Raw genomic sequence first — 14922 nt, 5'->3', positions numbered from 1 at the left:
ATATATCAAAGTTAAACAAAACAAAAAAAACTGCATAGTTACCCGGATTGTCGTCTATGAGGACTCCATGATTTACACAGAAATCAGATAATATTAAGTAAAGTTGTTTATTCATACCTTTATTATTATTATTATTATAGTATTTTCTGACATTAGAGTAGGAATAAGTAGAGATGTGGATTTAAATTTAGGCTATAATTCGGACTCTGTAATGTTACATTTTATAACCACGTCAAGGGAAATTGGGACAGAGGGTGCAGTGCATGACGACCGGTCCCTCTAAGAACAATGAATGCTGCTACCTTTCGGGCGCTGATAGTACAACAGACAACAAACATTAGAAATATTTTTTGCCTTATTGTGTTTAAAAACTTGTGAATATCAATTAGTGATCAGTAACAATCTAATAATAATTCAGAGGGAGGGGATCATTCTCGACACAAACTGCACATGGTTAATTGACTGCACATTGTCACATCATTTTAAAACCCGTTGCTTTAACACATGCCTGTAATACTGGAGCTGCTATGCCGCCATACTGCTGATGATCAAATGGGCAGGGTCTGTGCACTTCAAATCAAATCAAAAGCCTTTATTGTCATCATACACAGCTGCGTTGCACTCCAAAGGCTTCCATATTTGTTCGGTGCTTAAATGTATTTCTTAAGTATTAACTCAGTATTAGCTGAGACAAGCTCCCTTCTCATCACCACCAAAGGGCATATAAATGCAGAATAATTGTGAAGTGTCCAAGATCTTCATATCACCCAATGAGGAGCTGTAAGAGCTCATTTATGTCTTTCAAGGCAGCCGGCTCCACACATTAGTAGTTGTCGCCAGAAAAACAAAATACGTTCCCGAACCCTATTAAGAGAATTTACGATCTTTTTTGCTTCATGAGATTGTCAACATGTTCACGATCTAAAAGATCTAATATGCAGAACAATCATGTATCGTTTTCTTCCTTCGAGCAGAGGCCACTCTTCTAAACCTTGCCTGCCATTCACAGAGTTATACTGGAGAACATATGTTTAGTTGTTTTATGCTTAAAAGCTATTTTTGAAAAAAAATTGGGTGCGGAATCCAAAACTCAGATTCACTCAATCCAAAAACTCTTAGTTTTTCTCTATACTACTGCAGGTTATTGAACAATAGGAGCCCTCCTTTTTAAACAGTATACTTCAAATTGTGAAAAAATGCTCTTCCAAAAACCTTGATCCGGAAGATGACCAACCTCATCTCGACTGTTTATCATGCTCTTGATATCTTCATCTATTAGTTCCACATGGCAAGTCACTGTCCGCATGATAAACTCATCATCATCATCATTTTCTGAACCGCTTTATCCTCACTAGGGCTGCGGGGGGTGCTGGAGCCTATCCCAGCTGACTTTGGTCCAGAGCAATGTTCCCTCTAATTTTTCGTTGGTCTGGGCAGAAAGACAACCTCCCTGAGCGCACTGAGTACCAGTGTGAGCGACATCATCGGTACTCGGATGATTCGCCTAAAGACGTTTCGCCGACGGACGTTTGACAGACGGGCAGATCGCCGAATAGACGTTCCGCCGAACTTTCATTCGGCTGTTCGGCCGAACGGAGGTTTCGTCGAAACGGGATTCGCGCGCTCGCCCCGCCCCCGGATCGTGTGTGTACAAGTTTTTCAACCTTGGCCCGCGGGCCATATACGGACCGTTAGCATTTTTAATCCGGCCCGCCGCCGGCGTTGTCAAAATTATAGTAAAAATCAATGATTCATTTCCCTTTGCCGCTCATCACTCTCAATTTATTAGTCTACCATCAATGGCAGCCCGGGAATAAGCACTCTTGGGCGGGCATGGCAGCCCGGGAATAAGCACTCTTGGGCGGGCATGGCAGTCCGGGAATAAGCACTCTTGGGCGGGCATGGCAGCCCGGGAATAAGCACTCTTGGGCGGGCAGATGTAGCAGAACCGAGCCGTAAAATGACAGCAATCGGGTCAAATCCATCTTAAAACAGCATTTAATGATTAAATACAAATACTGGAACTTAACAATCGAACAACAAAACAACAGTAATCCAACAATAAACCAAAGTCTCGAGTGCAATTTCTTCGTGTGTGTTGTCATTGTCTATGTATGCGTGTGTCCGGGCTTAGTAAGGGCAGCGTGCAGCGTATACCCTAGTCGGACCCATGTTTTTCATGTATGCTCTTCTATGATCACCAATTCAGTTTAGGCGGTGGCTGTGAGAGGCGGCCACAACGTGTGTAGACTGCCTGGCCTGGTGAGTCGTTGCGTCTCTCCAGTGTCTGGCATTGTCCTGGTGCCGGTGTAGACGGGCTGCGAGGAGCCAGACTGGTTGGGGCGCTTGGGCTTTCCGCACGGTGCGATTCCTCATGGCCTGACCCATGGGCAGTCTCTGCCCGGGCTGATGTCCCAGTCACCTGTCCCCGTTCCAGACTTCGCCGTTCCAGACCCTTTATTTCTGCTGAGCGCTCTGTCACTCGTAGATCCACGTGGTTGCGCCTATAGAGAGTGCTGTGAACATCCACCACGAATGAGTGAGGAGCAACTTTCTGAATGCATTGGCCCAATGGCCATCTCCCCGTGCGGTCACCCGGGAGCGGCTTTATTCTGATCTGATCTCCCACATTTAGCTCTGGGAGGTCTTTGGCAGATCTGTTGTAGGTCGATTTCGCCATCCGCCATTTCCACACCAACTTGTCAGTCTCTCCGACCACCACGTGGTTGCAGTAGGCTGTCTGCAACTGGTAGAGAGGATTTTAGCCTCCTTGACATTAATCGCTGGACGGGCTACTGCCTATCCCCTCTGTGGGCGTGTTGCGCCAGTGGAGGATGGCCATCCATCCGTCTGTCCCATCTGCTTTCGCCCGCTTACAGAGCGATTTGACAATCTTTATTGCCGTTTGACTACGGATGGCGGGGCGACGACGTGACATGGGTAACCCCCCAGCTTGAAACAAACTTTCTGAATTGGTCACTGGCGAATTGGGGGCCCATTGTCCGTAATCACCTTGTCCGGTTGCCCATGACGCGCAAATTGGGCTCAGCAGCGCGTGATCAGGGTGTTGGCGGATAGGTCAGGCAGCTGGTCAATTTCCCAGAAATCCGAGTAGTGGTCTACAAGAATAAGAAAGTATTTGCCCTTATATGCGTATGTGTCCATGCTCACCGTCTGCCACGGACGCGTGGGTATCTCATGTGACATCATGGATTCCTTTTGCTGAACCCTTGCGTACTCATTGCATGCGGAACAGTTAGCTACAAAATCTTTGATTTTAGCTCTCATGCTTGGCCAGAAGAGGGTATCCCTGGCCCGTCTCTAACAGGCCTCGCCACCAATATGGCTCGAGTGTATCCTCTTGAGCATCTCTGCCCTGAGAGCCTTTGGGATAATGATGCACTGACCTCTGTATACCACTTCATTCTGCACGTTCAATTCATCTCGGAATGGCCAGTAGTCTCGCACCGCCAGCTGTGTCCTCCTTGAAGTCAGGCCACCCGTGCAGGATTATCTTCTTCAGCTCCTGGAGTATCTCATCCGTTTCTGTATGCTGCGCTATCTGCTGGAATCGGAAGGTATTGACATTCAGGTGCTGGGTTTGGTCCAGCTGCGGATACTCTGCCTGGGCTGAGAACACAGTGTGGCGCACAAGTGGAGTGTCTGTTGCTAGTTCGTGCTTGACCCTCTCCCTTAATGCTACAGGAACATTCCGAGGTGCGCACTGTACTGGGGGTACATTTGGATCGAGCTCAAAGTGTATTTCACTTTTCACACTTGTATAGCCGCTGCTCTTTAGTGAGGGGCATGCCTTCTCCTCCCGCTACTTTGTTCAACTCCTCGGGTATTGTGAAGGTCAATAGGCCCAGGCGCGCACACATGGCCCCAGAGAGGAGGGGCTCTTGGTGCGTTTCCACCACTTCAAAGACCAGCTCATGCTTTTCTCCTTTCTGTGTGGAATCTCCCTTGTGATAGCATAGTTTCACCTGAGTAAAGTCTCAGCCTAGTTGAGCTTGGGTGTAGGGCTGTACCCGGCGACAACTTCTCTTTGGTCCTACTGCTCACAACGTTACAAGTGGCACCGGTGTCTAGCTGGCATGCTTGTCTTTTCTTGTTCAATCGCAGGTGAACAAACCATTTCCTACCTTTTGAATTCACTGTGCTGATGCATTCTGTGTCCATGAACATATTATCCACAGATCCGTCTTCATCTCTGCCCTCTCGCTCTACAGCTTCCAGGAAAGCATTTACTTTCCTGGTCCTGTTAACCGCCTGGCATACCTTGGCAAAATGATTTGCGACGCCACATGCCCGACATGCCTTACCGTAGGCTGGGCATTGTTCCTTGCCACGCTTGTGGCTGTTTCCGCAGTATTTGCAAGCCAAGTGCTCTCTTGTCTTGTCCAGCATTCTATATCTCCCAGTCTGTCTCTCTGCTGCATTCACACTGTCCACTTTGTACTTGCGGGCTCTCCATGGTTTTCATGTGTTTCTCAGTCAGCTCAGCAAGCTGACATATTTTGACTGTCGCTGGCAACTTGATGTCTCGCTCACGCAGCAAGCGCCTTCGAGTGTCCTCACTTGCAACCCCGAGCACGAGCCTGTCACAAATCATCTCATCCTTTAACCCACGGTACTCGCACGATGTAGCTCTTTCCTTTAGCCTTGTTAAAAAACTGCTTATTGACTCATCAGTCTCTCGTTTGGGTCCTCGGACGTTTTGGTCGGGCGACCAAACGTCCGGGCGACCAAACGTCCGGCAACCAAACGTCCGGTCACGCTTGTTTGCAGCAACCGAACGTCCGGTCACGCTTGTTTGCAGCAACCGAACAAGTATCTCTCACGTGACGCTGGGTCACGTTTTTTGCAGGTTTAAAATACTCCCCCAACGCATTTAAGATGGCAGTTGGGTCTTTCCTTTGATCCTCCGTCAATATCACGTTATGCATATAGACATGGCGACACTCGTTACCCATTAGCCGTCTCCGGGCGGCAGCTTGCACCTCCTCAGGTTTCTCGTATAGCCCTGTGGCTAACATAAAGTCCTCAAATTCAGCACGAAAAACGTCCCAGTTCTTTGCCAAACCCCGGACATCTGCATGCCCTCCGGCGCCGGAATCACACCGCTTGCCATTGCTTTAGTTTTTAGCCAGCCACTTCTGACACCATGTCTCAGATCGTGTCTTTATTGGAATGAATACAAACAACAGCGCGTAGCATTATGGGTAGAACTGAGAATGTGTTAAAGTGATGACCCACTAGATGTCACTATACATTACTGTAATCTGTAACAATATGCATGTAGTATAAATTATGTAAGTAGATAAACTGTGAAGAAAAAGACATTATAGAGGAACTGGGATGATTTTTAGAGTCCACACGCAAAAATTAGTAAGAAACTAAAACTAAGCTATAACAACTGTTAACAACCCTAAAAAATGTAATTGAAAAAAAATGAATGCATTAATTAATACCTTAGAAATGGCTTTTCCTGTCAGTGCTCGGACTCTGTAGGCGTATCCCAGCTGTCTGTTAATCACACTCCCGGTGCTTGCTAGGGTTGATGCTAATGCGTTTAGCATGTTTCCTCTGTCAACACAATCATGCATGTTTGAACCATCCAAGCATGAAAACAATTCTGAAGGAAAAGCCAGCATGTTTCTGAGTGTTTTTTTGACTCTTACGCTAATTTGTGTAAAAATATTGGTCCAGGAAGGTTACCCAATTTCTGGGTAAAAACACCAACCAGAACCGACAGGGCCCGGTTGCAATACTACCACTCCTTGTAAATAAAGTACCCTTGTTGATGACACTATTTCTGGGTAAACAGAACCCCCGAACCTTCCTGGACCAATATTTTTACACAAATTAGTCAATAATATATCTACCCACACATGGGACATAATTCCCGGGTAAAACTACCAACCAGAACCGACATGGACCGCTTCTAATACTACCACTATTTGTAACGAAAATACCCCTGCTGTGAATCGGCAGAACTCTTCTATCCAGTGGACAAATTTATTCATTGCAATTGGGTCAGGTACCGCTCTAAAGTGCACTTTTATCGGGGAAATCAACCACCCTGGGCCCGGTTCTGAGGTCTAAAAATCCTCAGTATTTGTATTTAATCATTAAATGCTGTTTTAGGCTGGATTTGACCCAATTTTAGTGCATTTTGGGCCGTTTGGCGAATGGAGGTATATGGACGTATTTCCCTTTATCGCTTCATTTTACCGGGGAAATCCACCACCCTGGGCCCGGTTCTGATGTCTAAAAATCCCCAGTATTTGTATTTAATCATTAAATGCTCTTTTCGGCTGGATTTGACCCCATTGCTGTCTTTTCTTTTCATGGGGAAAACTCATCCTACGGCTCGGTTGTGCTACATCTGCCCACCCAAGAGTGCTTATTCCCGGGCTGCCATTGATGGTAGACTAATACATTGAGAGTGATGAGTGATTTTTACTATAATTTGGACAACGCCAGCGGCGGGCTGGATTAAGAATCCTAACGGGCCGTATATGGCCCGCGGGCCGAGGTTGAAAAACTTGTACACACACGATCCGGCGGCGGGGCGAGCGCGCAAATCCCGCAGCTGTGAAACGTCCATTCGGCCAAACGTCCGGTCGGCGAAACGTCCATTCGGCCAAACGTCCGGTCGGCGAAATGTTCGTTCGGCCAAACATCCGTTCGGCGAACTGTCCGTCGGCCAAACGTCCGTCGGCCAAACGTCTTTCGGCGAATCGTCCGAGTACCGGTGCGCAGTTATAGAGATACAGTGGTACCTCGTCATACGACCGCTCGTCATACAAAATGCTCGTCTTACGGGGGAAATTTCGATCGAATAATTCGCCCGTGATGCGGTCAAAATTTCGTGATGCGACCAAGCCAGGTGGCCAGGGCATTTTTTTTGCATATCTTTCGTGTATAACAATATTTACGAGCACCGGATGAGTTATTCAGACCAGGAAACGCACAACGCGCATGCGCGGGGAAAAGAGGGCTTTCTGGGTAATGAAGTATACTCGTGCACACAACGCCGACAGGCAATGGCACTCAGAATAAAACTTTACCCACAATCAATACGTGGGTAAACTCAGCTGCTGCATTTCCTGTTATTTTTATCTAATACGAGGAGTATTATATTACTTCTCGTTGCCTGCTCATAAGAACATCAGGGGCACTGGCTCGCAACAGCATCCCCGGTAGCAACTCTATCATAGGCGCCGTTCGAGGGGATGCGAACACAGATGCTACAAGCTAAAAGGAGCCGCTAGCCAGCGCCCCCGAAGCTCCCATGAGCAGCGGCGCGATCGCTGATAAAAGACTGCTGCTCGTTGGCAAGTGGTCGTGCGTTATCCGATTGTGAGGACATTTGTTTGCATCATTTTCGGAATATTTTGAAGGGAATAGTATAACAGCAAACAGCCCATCGATAGCGAACGTGAGGGTGGAGTGTTTGTTCCGTTTACGAGTGCGTTGTGTGGAAAAAAAACGAAGCCCCCCGCCCCTTTTGTGCCCCTCTCCCCTCGGCGAAATCCGCCCAATTTTAGTTAGACTAAACACTTTATTTCTATTAAACCACTCGTTATTTATTACTTTGTCAATATATGGCGAATTATAAGAAATAAAACATTTTTTTCAATCCAATATCCTGTTTTTGGTGTTTTTTCAGAGAGTTGGAACGAATTAATTTGTTTCCTATTCATTTCAATGGGAAACTTCCGCTCGAGTTACGAGAATCTTGTCATACGAGCTCAGTCCCGGAACGGATTAAGCTCGTATCTCGAGGTACCACTGTACAAGTAAATTGACATACGAGCTCGATCCCGGAACGCATTAAGCTGGTATTTATTATTTAAAAGTGGGTTAGGAGGTACAGTAATCCCTTGATTATCGCGGTTAATGTAAACCAGACATGGCCGCGATAAACGAAAAACTGCGAAGTAGGGTCACCCCTATTTAAAATTTTGTTTTTGTTTTTTTACTGCAGTGCTGAGTTCTAGTAGCAAGCGGGGGAGAGGGGGGTGGTTTCAGGCGAGTTTCAGTGTGGATTTTCACATTTCTATGAATTTACCCCAAAAAAATCTTCCAGAAAAAAATCTGCGATGTAGTGAAACCGCAAAAGTTGAAGCCGCAATATTCGAGGGATTACTGCAGTACTAAAGATCTTAGAACAAATTTTGCTAATTCAATGAAAAAATGATTCTACTAACGAAAAATCCAACTAACAAAAACACTTGTGGAGTCAAATAATTTTGTAAGTAGAGGTACCATTGTATATTAGACAACGCATCAAATTTGCCAAATTTACAGCTTTTTAAAAATAACACATTTTAAGCTAAATGTAAACATGCTATTTACACTGCAAAGAAGACGACGTTTTCACAGGCTGTCACATCTATTGTAGGCACAACGTCTGGCAGGAGCAAGAACATTTCCTCAAAGGAACAAAAGGAAAGAGGTGATGTGAAAAGAAATTTTCAGCACAGACGGTGCATCAATCACAAAGTATCTGACAGCTCATTGATGAGCACTACAACTTATTGTTTAAACCAGGGGTCCCCAAACTTTTTCCTGTGAGGGCCACATAACCTTTCCCTTCTCTGATGGGGAGCCGGTGTCAGTTTGTAACAGAAAAAGTGTGACGATCGTAGGGGAGCTTAATTTTTTTTATTGTTTTCCAGAAAGCCACTCATAACCAAATAACCCTTTCCAGGTTCTTTACAGAAAAAAAGTCAGGAAACAAATAATAACACTATTAATGAAATAAATAATAACTAAATAACCCTCTCTGAGTTCTTCACAGAAAAAACAGGAAATAAATAACACTATTTATGAAATAAATAATAGCTAAATAACTCTCTGGGTTCTTCATAGAAAAAAAAGCCATGGAACATTAACTTTCTGTTGTGCCATGCACAATCTTAACAGATAAAAGTTCAGCTCAGTTGTCAGAGCAGAATCTCTCTCACGTCAACACTTAGCAGCACAGTGCTTGCTGGTGAATTAGGCAGTGGACTCGTAGCGGGGCAGTGAGACCCCTTTTTTTCAACTCCCGGTTCATGCGTCCCATTAGACCGCGAGTTTCGCCCACCAGGCTAGGAGCCCCGTCAGTCGTGATGCTAGCTAGCTTTGACCAATCCAGGTCCAACTTCTCCATGGTTTGGCACACTGTCAAAAATATCCTCTCCCGTTGTAGTCCCTTTGAGACTTTGGAGGGCTGCCAGATCCTCGCATATCTCAAAGTTTGCGCTAACTCCACGAATAAAAATGAGCAATTGCGCTGTGTCTTGCACGTCCGTGCTTTCATCCAGTGCTAATGAAAAAAAGTCAAATTCTTTCGTCTTCTGCTGCAGCTGGGCATATACATTACTCCCGATTTCTTCAACGCGTTTGGTCATTGTATTCGCCGACAGACTTACGGCATTAAATGCATCTTTCTTCTCGCGACACACCTCCTCCGCGACAGCATCCATACATTTCTTAACAAACTCTCCGTCAGTGAAAGGCTTACCGCTGCTTGCTATCAGTTTAGCAACCCGAAAGCTGGCCCAAACGGATGCCTGGTTCAGCTGAGCTTGGCGTACAAATGTATTCTGCTGAGATAGTAGTCCACTTTTTAGCTTTGAGAGTTTGTCTCCTCGTATTTGGGCTTGCAAGCTATCGTACTTGTCTTTGTGACGGGATTCATAGTGTCGGCGAAGATTGTATTCTTTGAATACCGCAACCGTCTCTGACAGATGAGACAAACAGCCTTTTCTTTGCATTGAACAAAAAAATAATCGTTTGTCCACTCCAGGTTAAATACCCTGCATTCTGAATCAATTTTTCTCTTACCTAACTTTTTCGCCATTATTCCGTTCTCTCTTTGACAGGGCGGGGCCTAGGATTTTTTGGGGGGGAAAAAAAAATTCTGGATTTTTTTTTTTTTCCAAATAGGAAATAAATCCGATAGCATCTCTGGTATTGTTCAGAGGGCCAGGCCAAATGTGCTGACGGGCCGTATCCGGCCCGCGGGCTGGATACGGCCCACGGGCCGTAGTTTGGTGACCCCTGGTTTAAACTCTCAACAATCATCAAACTGTCCACATCCTTGATTAGTGTCATGTGATCCAAGTAGGAAGTGGGCTCACATGAGCCAAATAAAATTACATTAGATGAAATTATCTGTGATGTACTGGCCGCTGAGTCTTCTTGTGCTACATTTCTCTTCTATTGTGCCATTTGCCTGCCACACTATTGGCTTCCATGTGTATGTGAAAAGTATTTATTTATTTTGCAAAAAAATTATTAATTAAGAAATTGCCACTAAAAATGGCAAAGTGAGTAAGACGTTTTTCGACTGACAGTGGAGTTTTTAGTCTCAGAGAAAACAAAAGTAATTTTAAAAAAAGTGATGATTTTACAACCTTCATAGAAAGTGGTCACCACAGTGGACATTTTATTTTAAAGTTATTATTAGATTAACTCATTCACTGCCAACTCTCTGAATAAATTTTGTTGTTCTAGGAGTTCAAATTGATTTGGATGTCTACTGCTGTCGTTGGCAACCAGGGAGAAATAAATGTGAGGTCAGAAGAGATTCACAAAAAAACAATAAATAGATTAAATTCCAATGGCAAAATACATGCAAGTCCATCCTTATTATTCTCCTCTATTCCAATTTTATTTTTGACGTATACATTTTGAAAAAAATTATGTTGTTTATGTATTACTCATGATTGTTTTATTTTAAAATTTGCCTTTTTAAAATTCCTTTTTATTGATTGATATTTAAATACTAGTTGCCTTTTTGATAAAATTAATTCTGTAATTAATGCATTTATTATATATCTAAATATAATCGAGAAATAAAAAAATTATAAATACTGTACTCACAGTGAAAATAGTTCCTTTCGGGTTGATTTAAAAAATAATGGGAAAAACATCTTATTGTGGGCTTTTGTCCAAGTCCACTTCATCAGATTCGAAAGCCATTGGATCATCGATGGAATATTCAGAAGGGGCCATCGGGGAGCTTTTCAGGAGAAGCTTCTTTCTCCGAGAGGTTTTCGGCACACAATGAACATGGCGACCGCCATTTCCTTTCTTGTACGAATAAACTTGGTACAAGGATATGACACTGTCAAACGATTTCTAAATTCAATGGCTCCAACCATGTTGTTATCAATCTTCTGGACTCGTTGCAAACTGCAAACCACGTTCTTCATCCTCATCTTCGTCATTGTCCGCTGCCTCTTCTTTCGCACTCCTGTGTTGACCTCCACTCATCATGCCAGCTTCACTTATTTGCAGCGTAAATCCCTCATAGAGCTGGCTCTTTTTTTGTATTCATAGTGGTTACCACTTGCTTAGTGTGCTCGAAAAAGCATATTATGGCCGTTTCTTTCTTGGTAAAATGCATTGTAGATTCATTTACGCCGCAATGGGGTGCTACGCTTTAAGGATAGCAACGTCACTTTTTTTGGTCACTGTCTTCATATCTCGTTTTTTCCTGGGTTCATTGGATGCCAAACGCTTAGGAGGCATTTTCAATGGCGACTCAAAATCCAAACAAAGCTGGAACAGGATCAGCAAGGTCTTTCTCCACAAACGATGTGCGCAACCAGAACCTCACTCGTAACACAAAGGAGAAGATAACAACTCAGCCTTTTTATATCATTCTTCTACTGTAAATTGTGGCTTCTTCTTCAGCGCTGAAGAATAAGCGGGGCTCTGATTTCCGTGAGTTTTAGAATTTTTCGGGACTTTTTTTAAAATAAAAAAACGCGATGTACTGAATTCACAAAGTGGTGAAGGCACTTATAATTTGGCCAGATGCAGTGGCGGGCCATGCATTTCATACTTAGGCCTTCAGTAGTGCTGTGTGTGAATCAATCCAATGATTTATATATCCAAATATTTTATGGCTATAAAACCTTTAATGCAGCTACAGCTGCGACACAAAAGAATCAATAATAACCTAAAAAAATGAAATATTATTTAGGAAAATAGACATATTTTACTCACCAAAAAATATTTTTATTTATACACAAAATGTATTCTCCTTTCTTTTCTCAATAAGATTTCAATTACTCTGTGGTACAGATTACACGTGCGTTTCACGGGCTGAAAATGTCCGTTTGATAGAAGCAGTGGACACAGGGATGGTCACTGTCAAACCCACTAATGTGTACAGCCGCCCTGTTCTCACTCAGATGTTTCTGCTGAAGGAAGTCAAGGAGATCCGTGGCATATATTACAATCAGTTCTGTTCTTAGCCGACCGATGCAGATCGAAAAGTGTACCGTGGCTCTGCGTTAAGATGGAGAAGGCTGCATGTGGGAGTTTTCTGGTATTCGCAAAACAGCCCCGTTGCTTGTAAGTGTCCGGCAGTGCGTTGGCGTCTCGTTGCTGCTTTGGTTAAACAAGTCAAATTTGCAAATCCAGTGTTGCTCCAAACACCATGTCGATCGGTGGCAAATAACAAGCACTCCCAGCAATACAATTTGCAGTGTTCCTCAGAGCCCGTGAGCCAGGAGTAGCGCTCGTAGTTAGCGAACTGAAAGTGGCGGACACACCCTTTTCCCGGCTGTAACAGGCTAACTAGCTTCGGAGTTGATCGCCCTTTCTTAATGATGTCCATTTTTTTCTGGAAAAGTCCGTCTGGGAAATGGCTTTGTGAGCAAATCTGCAACCAAATCCATTTGTTTTCCTCCGTCGGCCATTGTGGGTGGAGTTTGCGATTTCTGGCTGGCTTTCCACGGCAACGCACTCGTAACCGAACAAACAAATTTAAATTAACTTGGATTAATATATACAGACACACTCAAACATATGTTTAATGTAACTTTACACAAAACTTAATTCTAATTTTTATTTTTTTGTTTTACCTTTGTTCTCCGGGTTAGCTGTTTGCCACGCCTCCACACCCTCACGTTCGCTATCGATGGGCTGTTTGCCCATCGACAGAGATTTCCCTTCAAAATATTCCGAAAATGATGCACACAAATGTCCTCACAATAGGATAACGCACGACCACTTGCCAACGAGAAGTAGTCTTGAATTAGCGATCTCTCCGCTAACGGGAGCTAACAGGCTGAGTGGGGGGAACACTGAAAAAATGCAACAGCTCAGCCCACCCACGTATTGATTGTGGGTAATGAAGTTTTTTTCTGAGAAAGAGTGCCATTGGCTATCGGTGTTGTGTGCACGAGTATACTTCATTACCCAGAAAGCCCTCTTTTTGCCCGTGCATGCGTGTTGTGCATTTTCTGGTCCATGTTTAGGAGAATCACGTGTGAAGAAACCGTTCACTGCTCGTAGATATCTGTTATAGACGAAAGAGATGCGGCAAAAAAGACTGCGCTACAATGATGTCTTGGCCACCTGGCTTTCTCCCATCTGGATTTTTTTCTCGTATCTAGAGATAATTATTTGCTCGAAATTTTCCTCGTATCTCGAGCTGCTCGTATGTACAGGTGCTCGTATGTAGAGGTACCACTGTATAGCCAATGCTAGTGAAGGAGCCATATGAAAATGTGACTTAGAAACCAAACAACTTCCGGTCCTTGTTGGAGAAAAATAAGCAACAAAATAACTGTTTCACAATTTGAATCTTGTAATAGTAATCTACAATTTCACGTTCATCATATTTTGGTTAACCATGTAACAGTTCAATTTTAATCTCGTTTTATCCATATTATTTTTTCTCTCTGAATATTACAATGTATGACTTCTTGCAATTTCCCGCGTCACACTTGACCATTGGTTGGGAAACTGCTCAAGACTGCCTGCTCTTCCCGAGCAATTAAATTTGAAGTGGATGTTAAAAAGACAACACCCAAGCGTTGCCGCAGCCAGAAAAAAACTATCAACATTGAGGGGCGCTCTCTGTCAGAGGGAAGCTCATAGCTCTCCCCGAAGAGCACTTTGCGAGAGTTCTTCGGCCTCATTATCACCTAAACACCAAAACCACCTCAGCGTGCCAAATAACTATTACTGACCTGCTTTTCAAGGGGTGACTCTTAAGCTCGTAGTATGTTTTTGGTTCCTCTTGTAAATACTCCCCATCTTCAAAGTCGGGAACTATTCCTGATTCCGACTGCATGTTTAAAAAACATAAACAAGAACAACTTTTAGCGGCGGAGAAGTTGTCAGAACAGCTTTGTGCGGCGCAGTACGTCAACCATGGGAAGCACTGCGGACTGCATTTGTCCAACACCAGGAGCTATGTAGTCCAAAACGCGAGGAAGATCGCTGACTGCAGGCCCCAAGAAAAGCCAATAAACTACAACAACAATCCTGCAAAGCGGCTGTCAAATGCTTCCGATTGGTTGTATTCGAGCGGCGCTTATTTTGACTTAACAAAAATTCTAACCAGATAACGGTTGTGTTTTAAAGAATAAAAAGTTCTTTTTTAATTTTGAGAGGAGAGGAGAGGAGAGGAGAGGAGAGGAGAGGAGAGGAGAGGAGAGGAGAGGAGAGGAGAGGAGAGGAGAGGAGAGGAGAGGAGAGGAGAGGAGAGGAGAGGAGAGGAGAGGAGAGGAGAGAGAGGAGAGGAGAGGAGAGGAGAGGAGAGGAGAGGAGAGGAGAGGAGAGGAGAGGAGAGGAGAGGAGAGGAGAGGAGAGGAGAGGAGAGGAGAGGAGAGGAGAGAGAGGAGAGGAGAGGAGAGGAGAGGAGAGGAGAGGAGAGGAGAGGAGAGGAGAGGAGAGGAGAGGAGAGGAGAGGAGAGGAGAGGAGAGGAGAGGAGAGGAGAGGAGAGGAGAGGAGAGGAGAGGAGAGGAGAGGAGAGGAGAGGAGAGGAGAGGAGAGGAGAGGAGAGGAGAGGAGAGGAGAGGAGAGGAGAGGAGAGGAGAGGAGAGGAGAGGAGAGGAGAGGAGAGGAGAGGAGAGGAGAGGAGAGGAGAGGAGAGGAGAGGAGAGGAGAGGAGAGGA

At 44.5% G+C, this 14922-nt stretch overlaps 1 protein-coding gene across 3 annotated transcripts in view; it reads right to left on the bottom strand.

Moving 5' to 3' along the window:
• LOC144070738 (microphthalmia-associated transcription factor-like) overlaps positions 1-14419 on the bottom strand; it is a 68877-nt gene extending 54458 nt beyond the window's left edge. Inside the window, exons 1-2 of one of the 3 annotated variants that reach the window (XM_077595187.1) lie at positions 13992-14085; positions 5475-5589 (exon numbers count right to left, since the gene is read on the bottom strand). Coding sequence is in view for 1 of the 3 variants with exons in the window: in XM_077595185.1 (XP_077451311.1) it covers positions 13992-14095 (104 nt within the window). In the remaining 2 variants the exon portion in view is untranslated. Of the gene's footprint in view, positions 1-4972; positions 5171-5474; positions 5590-13991 lie in introns of those variants that run through there. The other 2 variants (XM_077595185.1, XM_077595196.1) reach the window with 2 other exon arrangements.
• Between the last annotated feature and the right edge of the window lie 503 nt (positions 14420-14922).

This window comes from Stigmatopora argus, chromosome 1 (genome assembly GCF_051989625.1).
Source record: "Stigmatopora argus isolate UIUO_Sarg chromosome 1, RoL_Sarg_1.0, whole genome shotgun sequence".
Classification (NCBI taxonomy): domain Eukaryota; kingdom Metazoa; phylum Chordata; class Actinopteri; order Syngnathiformes; family Syngnathidae; genus Stigmatopora; species Stigmatopora argus.
This window is presented reverse-complemented; position numbering and strand designations above follow the sequence as displayed.